The sequence below is a fragment of the Eurypyga helias genome, unplaced genomic scaffold (assembly GCF_000690775.1).
Source record: "Eurypyga helias isolate BGI_N326 unplaced genomic scaffold, ASM69077v1 scaffold6835, whole genome shotgun sequence".
Classification (NCBI taxonomy): Eukaryota; Metazoa; Chordata; class Aves; order Eurypygiformes; family Eurypygidae; genus Eurypyga; species Eurypyga helias.
The window spans coordinates 24,972-34,248 of record NW_010250695.1 but is presented as its reverse complement, the minus strand read 5'-3'; the positions used below and the strand labels follow the sequence as shown (position 1 = coordinate 34,248).

Sequence of the window (9,277 nt, the reverse complement as noted above, 5' to 3'; positions counted from 1 at the left end):
ATGTAATCAGGATCATCTCAGGATGACTATAAACCTTCATCGAATCAAGTAAGTAAAAGGTCAAGCCATTTGTCTTTGCCACTCATTGCAGGATTTATGTTTGTATGTAATAATGAGTGGATTCCAACTGTGCTGTCTCTCCTAGCTTGGAATATATACTCTGTACATTTATTTTATATGCATATATGCACAAATTCATACATTTGCTTTATCTGTCACATGTGTTTCAGCATTCATCTGCAACCATAACAGCTTTTTAATATATGGGTCTCTGGAAGAACCCACGTTAAAGAACTGGTCTCGAGTCACACATGTGTCTGTGTCACTTGCTGTTGTTATCAGTGTAGTGTTTGCTGCATGTGGATATATGACTTTTACAGGATACACAGAAGGTAAACTGCTTGATCCCTCAATTTTGGTGCTTGCTGTGATCCTTAAATTTCCACCCTTCTGTCTGACTTTTGCTATTTATGTCTTAGTGATCGTAAAAATGTCAAAATCATACTATGTTTGGACAGAAATAGTTAGGAGATTCCCTGTAGATACCCAACAACCCAAAACGGGATGCCAATAGGTGTGAAATCCCAAGTGTAAGCCTCACCTGTGAAAGTTCCCTTTGAATACTTCCATAATCAAAATACTTCTGAGAACTAAACATCTATAAAATTTAGCCACATCGTCCAGTAGCAGATAGCAGTAAGAACAAAAACTGCCTTGATTATTCTACAGGGTGCTTGGCATATATTTCTGTACATTCTCATGTTTCTTTTCCTGTTTGTGCTAATACCTCTAAATCAGAGCTATGATGCTGTATTTCCTATCTTTACAACAGCTGTTCTGTAACTATTCCTACCATCACCTCAGTGTGTATATGAATATACATATAGGTATAAATATATATAATCAATGTTACATCGTACGATTTAACATCATTTTGTTGATGTTGTGGAAAAGGTACTTTCAGAAGGACAAAGCATAAATTTGTTCATTAGCTTCTTCAGGAAAAATATACATTTCATAACCAAGCAGATTTTCTGGTTTTGAGTAGTGCTGCTCCAAATTGTGGGAGAAGGCTTCTAAGCTTTTTCCTTTCTTTATGAGCAGCAGTGTGTAGTTGAGAACAGAGGAATTGTTGGATGGGGTTTACTGGTTGATCTGTCTTTTTTTCCTGCCTCCAGTACTGTTTATGCAGAATAACTTCCTGTCCTAGGTGCAACTTCAGCTAGACTAAATGCAAACTGGCTGAAATATTTCAAGTATAGAAAGCTCTGACTGCAGCTGTCTCTCAGCATATGACTCTTCTGTAATCAGGTTCCATCTTACCTTCTGTCTCCCCTATCAAAATCTTTTGGCTCTTTTCTCTAAGTACACCTTCATTGTTTCTTCAGTACCATTGTGAACCTAAAAGTAGTAAATCATAGGACAGTAGAGTAATTGGGTAGAAAAGACCTGATAGACCATCTTATCACTGTCTTACAATGTCTCTTGTGCCTCACTTATCATTATTCCGGGTTCTTTGCAGTGAGCACTAAGATGATTATTTAAATTCTCTAGCAATGCTTTTATTGTTAGATGTAAGAAGGTTTGCTAGGTAATAATCCGTAGGTTTATAATGGGCTTTTGGGATCAGGATATTTGAATTTTTTCACTGCAGCTTGCCAACTATGATTAGATACTATCAGGGAAATGCAGTTCTCCAGGGGTAACTCCCTAGTCTTCCTTGTGTAATTGTTGTTCTAGGAATTACATTTTTAAAGGAAATGTATCTTTTAGATACATGCTTTCTGAATCTGTCACATATTTATTTAAACAAACACCAGCATCTCATAGAAAGTCTGTTCTAAGAGATGAGATGAGATATGGCAAACTGTAATGTTGTTATCCTATAATGTTAAAATATTTTTGAAAGATAAATGGTACTTGAAATAAAAATGATGCTAGTGGTAAGATAAGGTGAAAGTTCCTCCTGGATGTAATTTGTGACTGTAACTGCAGTTTCTTGATACATGTCAAGAGAGGGGATCAGAAAGTCTCAATTACTGCAGTAACTCCAGTAACTTACACTTCAGTTTGCAAATAGGCAAATGACAGGAAGTTCAAACTAATTGATGTTTTTCTATGCCTTAGGAGATATATTTGAAAACTACTGTAGAGATGACAACCTTGCTACCTTTGGAAGGTTTTGTTATGGAGTTACTGTAATTCTGACCTTCCCCCTTGAATGTTTTGTGACCAGAGAGGTAAGAATTTATTACATTCTCCCTTCAACAATGTTGATATATATTCATAATATTCTCATGTAATTACTACATATTGTAGCAGAAGTCAGTGGTTGACCTGTAACAAATATCAGCATAACCTATTCTGCTGCATGCAATGAGTATGAGGTACTAGTTGTACTTTTCACTTTCTGGCAATATAAGGTGGTGTTACATTTATTACAGTATTATCCAATATTACATTAATAATTATGTAATAATATGAAGACTGCTTAAAAATCCAAGTTTGGTGTAAATTACACTATTTTTACTATGTTGAGAATAGCTAAAAATAGCATATTTATCATGCTTACTAGTTTTGCTTTGTGAAAATATCTCCATGTAGGAAATCTACATGATCAATAAATAATTGTGGGTTTTATTCTGTAGAGGGCAAATGAGAAGACAGTAAGTATACCCTAAATCCTGCAGGTAGAACTAAGTCAGTCTTGCAAGTATTCTGCAATTTTAGTAATGCTTGTTACGAGTCATATTTGGAAGCAAATGAAGATCTTTTCTTGAAGCAAGATAAGAAGATTCAGTCAGTATATTGTCACCCACTCTTTTGGTTTCCTAAGGTTAGAAGGTTTGGAATAAGCTGTCTGTTAGCATAAAGAGCAAAATCAACTTTTAAAATTCTGGTTCTGTTTCAGGTGATTGCCAATGTGTTTTTCCATGGGAACCTCTCAACAGTTTTCCATATTGTTGTGACAGTAGTTATCATTGCTGTGGCGACCGGTGTATCATTAGTGTATGATTGCCTTGGAATAGTTTTAGAGCTGAATGTAAGTGAACCTGCATACATTTTTATTTAATAAATTGGTTTGTTATAAGAAACAAAACTCTGAAAAATCCACAGCTGTACTGAAAATCTTACGTAGTTTGACATAGTAGTCAACAGAAATGTTAGTAGAAAAAAAAAAGGGAATTATTCACTGCTTCAAAAGTGGATAATTAAATGAGAAAGGAAGTTCAGGAAGTAAAGTTCATATGGTTGAGGAGGGCTTTTAGAACAGTTCTGGAGATATGACAAGTGACTGTGACTAGATATGTTTAAACTGCATGGAAATCACTAAAATACTCATCCTAACTGTATTGCAGGACTGAATCTAGAATTTCTTTCTCTAATCCCTGCTTCTGTTGAAGTTGGCAAATTACTGAACACTGGGCAGACTTTACTGTCTGCCTTGTGCCAAAGGGGCAAAAAACAAGGTGGGGGAAAAAAGAAGAATGAATGAACCAGTAGTAGTGGGACCGCAGAAATAGTAGCTGGGATTTTTCCCTGCTTTGGGCTTAAGAGGGAGCAAAACTGAGGAATTTCATAACCTGAGTGTACGACTTGTAGGAGGAAACTGCTTTGTTTGCCAGTAAACGTTCCTGTGTCTGGTATCACCTCATAGGAGAGATGGAGCTTACCACACAGCCACACAAGGCACTTACTGGCTTGAACGACTTTTAACACATTTATGTATCTTTTTTTGGTTGGCTGGAACACCCATGTAGTCCACTAGAGTCCTAGACTACTAGTTAGCAAAGTAGACTTGCCTGATGAACTTAGTCTGTTTTGGCACAGAATGTAAGTTTAATCAAAGGAAATGTTTATTACAAATGTAGATTGGATTTTTTTTTTTTTTAACATTGTTTGTCTTAGCAGCTTGCCTTCTATTTCAGGTCAGCTATCTATAATAAATAAGGCAAGTGTGGGAATATCATATAAAAGTTAGAAGGTGGAGAAAACTTTAAGGGCAGCCTTTGCTTCTTTATAGAAATATTGCCACCTTACATCCCTGTCCATGCACTGATTGACAATTTCAGGCCATACATTGCATGCTTACCTAAAACTGATGGAGTAGAATGGAGAGAGTTGTTCTTTATGGCATGTGATACATGTACTTGTATGTACATTATGATAAATGCTGTGCTCCACAGTGCAGTTGATCTGCTAATCAAGTAGTAATGAGTCATTTTGTAGCAGTGATTTAGGAGGTCTTGCTTGCAGTAATAGTATAGAAAAGGTCTGAATATTCAGATAAGCTACGCAATTACCCTCTATGTAAAATAATTTCCTACATCGTTTCTTCTCAGTTAATCCTTTCCAAATTATAATTAGCTCAAAATGAACAGTATTCCTATTGATTGGGTCAGGATGCATGTTTCCGCTGAAATTTCTTATTCATGGCATTTGTTCTTAATTTCTTTTCCATCTTTTTTCCTTCTGTTTTTACATTACAAGTGCAGAAAATTCACTTGTGTGTGTATATACACACCAATAAAAGCATTTAAATGAGTGTCTATGTACATACACACATGCCTATTCTAGCCAATATGAATACTGGTATAATGACCCCAATTAACTATGTGTGCCCATATATGTCTATATGTGTTTTACATTTATTATGTGGTATAATATGTTAAGAATAAATTTACACCAGAGGTCTGCCAGTGAGTCTTTCTAGCATGAATAAATATGTGTGATTCCTATTTGGAATTGAATTGTTTTAAAATAATCACTTAAAAGCAAACATTCCATCAATGCAATATCTTTACCCAGAGAAGCATAAGCAATTACTCAGTAGTCGATCTGACAGCTTGTTTCATTTGCAAATAGTAGTTCATAGCCAGGCATTTGAGTGGGTAGGTCATATCTTGTGATGGTTTTTTTTTTTCCCTTTGAAGAGAGAAATTGGCAATACAGCTGTACTATTTATTGAATGTAATCACTGTGCTTAAAAAGATTGTTCAGTCTTGATATCCACCAGTAGAGAAAAATTTATAGGCAGAGTCTTTACATGTGAGAGAAAGATGTTCTCTCTTCACAGCAGCCTTTCTTTCCAGGAGAAGAGCTGTCTTTTGGTTCTCCACCACATACGGCATTTGCTGCTGTTTCTCTGGCTCTGCTTAATTTTTCCCTGCTTTCTGGTTTTAAATCAGAACACAAGCCATTGTGTTTGCCCTGTGGTAATTCCCCAGGGAAACCGTTCAGTCAAGGGTCCATGGTTTAGGGTAGACTTGGCAGTGCTAAGTTGATGGTTGGACTCGATGATCTTAAAGGTCTTTTCCCTAAAGGTTCTGTTCCAACCAGAACAATTCTATGATTTTATGATTTTGCTGTGCTGTCCTTTTATGGGGATGCTGGTACCTGTTGCTTCACATGCTTAAGAATCTCATTTTTTGTGAAGAAAATACTTTGTTCATGTACCTATTTTTGATGTCTGTACTGATTACTGTTAACAGGTTCTACCTTAAAAACATACAAAAGTTTGTACATTAATGATATGGAGGTACTCAATAGGCTCACCATAATTATGTTGAAACATAGTGTTTGTTAAGTATGTGGCAAAGTAAATGTTCAAAATTTCTTCATAAAAATGCTGTCTTTTGGCATGTAAATTGTATGTTAATCTGCAGTGGCTTTACTATAAAAGCATTCAAGCAGGTGCTTTTTATCTGTCCCTTTCTAAAAGAACATTTAAAGAGGAGCTCAATTTTTAATAAGAGGGGGAACATTCCATTCTCTCAAAGGGAGATTTGCTTTCATATGGAAATCAGTGCAAATCTGGTCAAAAATGCAGAAATTCATCTGAATTCTTTGAACTGCTACATCATGTTTTCACTTTTTTTTTTTAAGTATTATGTTTAGACTCCTAATTGGAATGATCTTAAACATTTTGACTCAGTTACAGTATTGCAGAACTGTTGTGTTTAGACTTTTACTTCTGAAGCTGAGAAATTTCTGGTAATCAGATTTAATAATACTTGCAACAAAATATTTTTTCTGTGTCAGCAAAGCGAAAGCATTTATAGAAATCTGAATTATTTCAAATAGTTTTACAGATATTTTTTCAAGTTATTTGTGAGTTTGAAAAGATAGTTTTCCAGACAACACTGGAAAAGGCCTCTATTCTCTGACTTTACTGTTGCATCAATCTAATCACAACCTTTAAAAAATTCAGGTTTTTGTTCTTCACATCTAAATGTACATGCTTATGAGGGTTTTTTTCTATTGTTTCCCACACACAGGGAGTTCTGAGTGCTACCCCACTTATTTTTATCATCCCAACAGCGTGTTATCTAAGGCTGTCTAAAGACCGATGGAACCATTCAGATAACCTCATATCCTGCCTGATTCTTGCTGTCGGTGTGCTAGTGATGACAGTTGGGTTTGTTTTGACTATCTTGCATCCCCAGGAATGTAGCCATGGAAAAGAAATGTTCTACTGCTTCCCTAGTAATGTTTCTTTTCACAACAGTACACTTCCACCCTAGGTAGCACGCCAGTCTCAAGGCTAGATCAGGTACATCTCACAGCAAGCCATACATGCCAGTTTAAAGGAGAGTGGAACAAAGAGCTTTTATGTTTTGGTGTGCACTAAGAATTTTTAAACTGTATAACTGTATTTACATACTTGGTTTTATGCTGTCATCCTTTTCCAGATAAGACTTTAGATTTTAGCTGTTGGAACAGAAATTCTCAGAGGTGCCTTTCAGTAGACATTACTTGAATAACTTGAAAACCTAGGCTGCAATTTTTTACTTTAGCCTGCAATTCTGTTTTAAAGCTGTAAATGAAATGTTTAGGAATGTAAACATCTCCTGTGTTTCATTGCTGTCATTTAGTTTTTATTAATTTTATAATCTTGTATATTTATTAGCACACTATAGTATGGGGTTATTCTGAAGTCCTGAAAAAAAAGAATGTCTGGGTCTCTCTGTATTAAACTTCTGCTGTTAAACTGAAAGACTCCTATTAATTCTGCCTTTGATTTTGCAATAACTGGCCCTTAGTGCTGAAAGCATCCCTTTTACTGGCTCTTGAACCAAGGGCAACTTTGTATCCTGACTGAACTGTAACTGATACAATTCAACTGTTACTTTTACAATTTGTGCTCTTCTAATTAAAAGATTTTGCATGACTAAATCCACACAGCTGAATTGTAAAAGATTCCAGTAAATGTTCTTTGTAAAAAAATTTCTAGATTGACAGAGAAGAAAATTGTAAGAAACACAGCTTGATTCTTACGTTTGCAACGCAATTTATTATTTCTGAAAACTTCATTGAAACATTGCAATAGGCCAGGCATGTGCAGCTGGAGCAAATTCTGCAAGAAAACATTCTAAACTTGGTTATCATTGTAGCCCTCTGATTCTTTTGTCATGTTTTGTTAAATTTTGGTGACTTGTTCTGTTCTCTAAAACACATTTAACATCAAGAATTCATGTATATAATATACATATATACATATGTATATATAAAAATAGACACACACACCTGACTCTAGAATATGAGTAATTTGAAGTTGAGAATGAGTAACATGAGTATCCTCTATATCACTGCTGGGATTTTGAAAATATTCTGTTATCGAACTGTGTACCTTGAGTTAGTTTATGTATTATTTTGATCATCTTGGTTCCTTTTGCCAATCACTCCTTGACAACTAGATGTATAATGCTACTCCTTTTTTGTGATGATGAGTTGGTTTTGTCTTCAGTTTGATCTGCATGACAAAGCTGTTTCATTCAAGACTTCTAGCTAAATAGATCTTTAAGCAAGGGTCACTAGATGGTGGTAATACTCATAAGAATAACACACTTCATAAAAGTAGTGCTTTCATAATATTTTAAGTATTGGGTTTTTGGGGGTGTGGTGGAGTTTTTTTCTTTGTTTCTTTTTAAGTTGTAAAGCTGTTAGTGAGAACTGGGAGTGTTATTCTGCTTTAATATCCCTATATAGAGTCAACTTTGAGTTGAGGGTCATAATTTCTGCTGTCCAGGTACTGATACTGTTAACAGAGAATATTTTTCACCACTTTAGATCAAGCAATAGTTGACTTTATCTTAGCTGTGAGTGAGTAGGCACTGGAAGGATTCCCCTTCTTCTAGGCCAAATGATGTTAAACTTAGGTAATATTGCTTCGTGACAGCTAATGAGATCTTTCTGATGAATCGGAAATCTCTCATGAGCTTTTTTCTTCATTTTTTTCAGATTTTTTTTCTTTTTTTAATTTGTTTGTTGAAGTAGGTTACCCTGTTTCAAATATTAGTTATAAGCTATCCTTGCTTTAGAGGGTAAATGGAATATTTTATAGGATGCATTGTATTATTGCCTGTTTGACTTAACAGTTCTGCTGAGGCAGTGTCAATAGTAAATCATGTTTACATGTCCCCTATGAAGGACAAGTCTTTCTATGCCTTTCTACTTTATAAAGGCAGATTTAAAGAAAATTTGTGCCTTTCTAAAGCTTTGTAGTTTGAAAAGTGTAAAGTCTGATGTAGTAATGGTCACAATGTTTTCATTGCTGATAAAGTTGCTTTTGTTCTTGAAAGTTTCTTTTGCGAAAACTAGTTGCATTCACTAATCATATGCTCAGCGGTTTTAATTAATGAATTTGCCAGGTGGTGATGGGAGTCTCCCAACCATAAGTATAGTGAAAAAGGGAAGTCACACATCATAGATGCCAGAATTAACTGCTATTTGGCTAATGGCTTAATAGAAGCCATGGCTCCTTCCTTTCCATTATTACATAGTGTAACTTAAAATGGCAAATAACAATAACCTTCTGTATGTTTTCTTAGGATCTAGGAGGTCTGAATACAGAAAGAAGCACCTTCTTATTTCATAATAAAAATTGTGGTAGTGTAATGGGCTGACCCTGGCTGGAGGTCAGGTGCCCACCAAAACTGCTTTATCATTCCCCTCCTCAGATGGACAGAGGAGAGAAAATATAACTAAAAGCTTGTGGGTCAAGTTTAGGACAGGGAGAGATCCCTCACCAATTGCCATCATGGGCAAAACAGACTCGACTTGCGGAAAAGTTAATTTAATTTATTACCAATCAGATCAGAGTAGGGTAATGAGAACTACAATCAATTCTTAAAACACCTTCACCCCATCCCTCCCTTTTTCCTGAATTATCTACCTCCTCCTCCACAATAGTGTGGGAGGATGGGGAATGGGGGCTGTGGTCAGTTTATCACATGTTGTCTGTGCCACTCCTTTCTCCTCAGGTTGGGAAGACTCT

The 9,277-nt window shown here is 35.6% G+C and overlaps 1 protein-coding gene across 1 annotated transcript; it reads left to right on the top strand.

Moving 5' to 3' along the window:
- Window positions 1-230: 230 nt before the first annotated feature.
- On the top strand, window positions 231-6,524 carry LOC104509715 (putative sodium-coupled neutral amino acid transporter 11; the record flags this gene model as incomplete). The annotated part of the gene is made up of 4 exons (XM_010151752.1): window positions 231-392; window positions 2,128-2,240; window positions 2,912-3,043; window positions 6,279-6,524. Coding segments are annotated over 4 exons (653 nt in total), but the record flags the coding sequence as incomplete, so codon positions are not given.
- Between the last annotated feature and the right edge of the window lie 2,753 nt (window positions 6,525-9,277).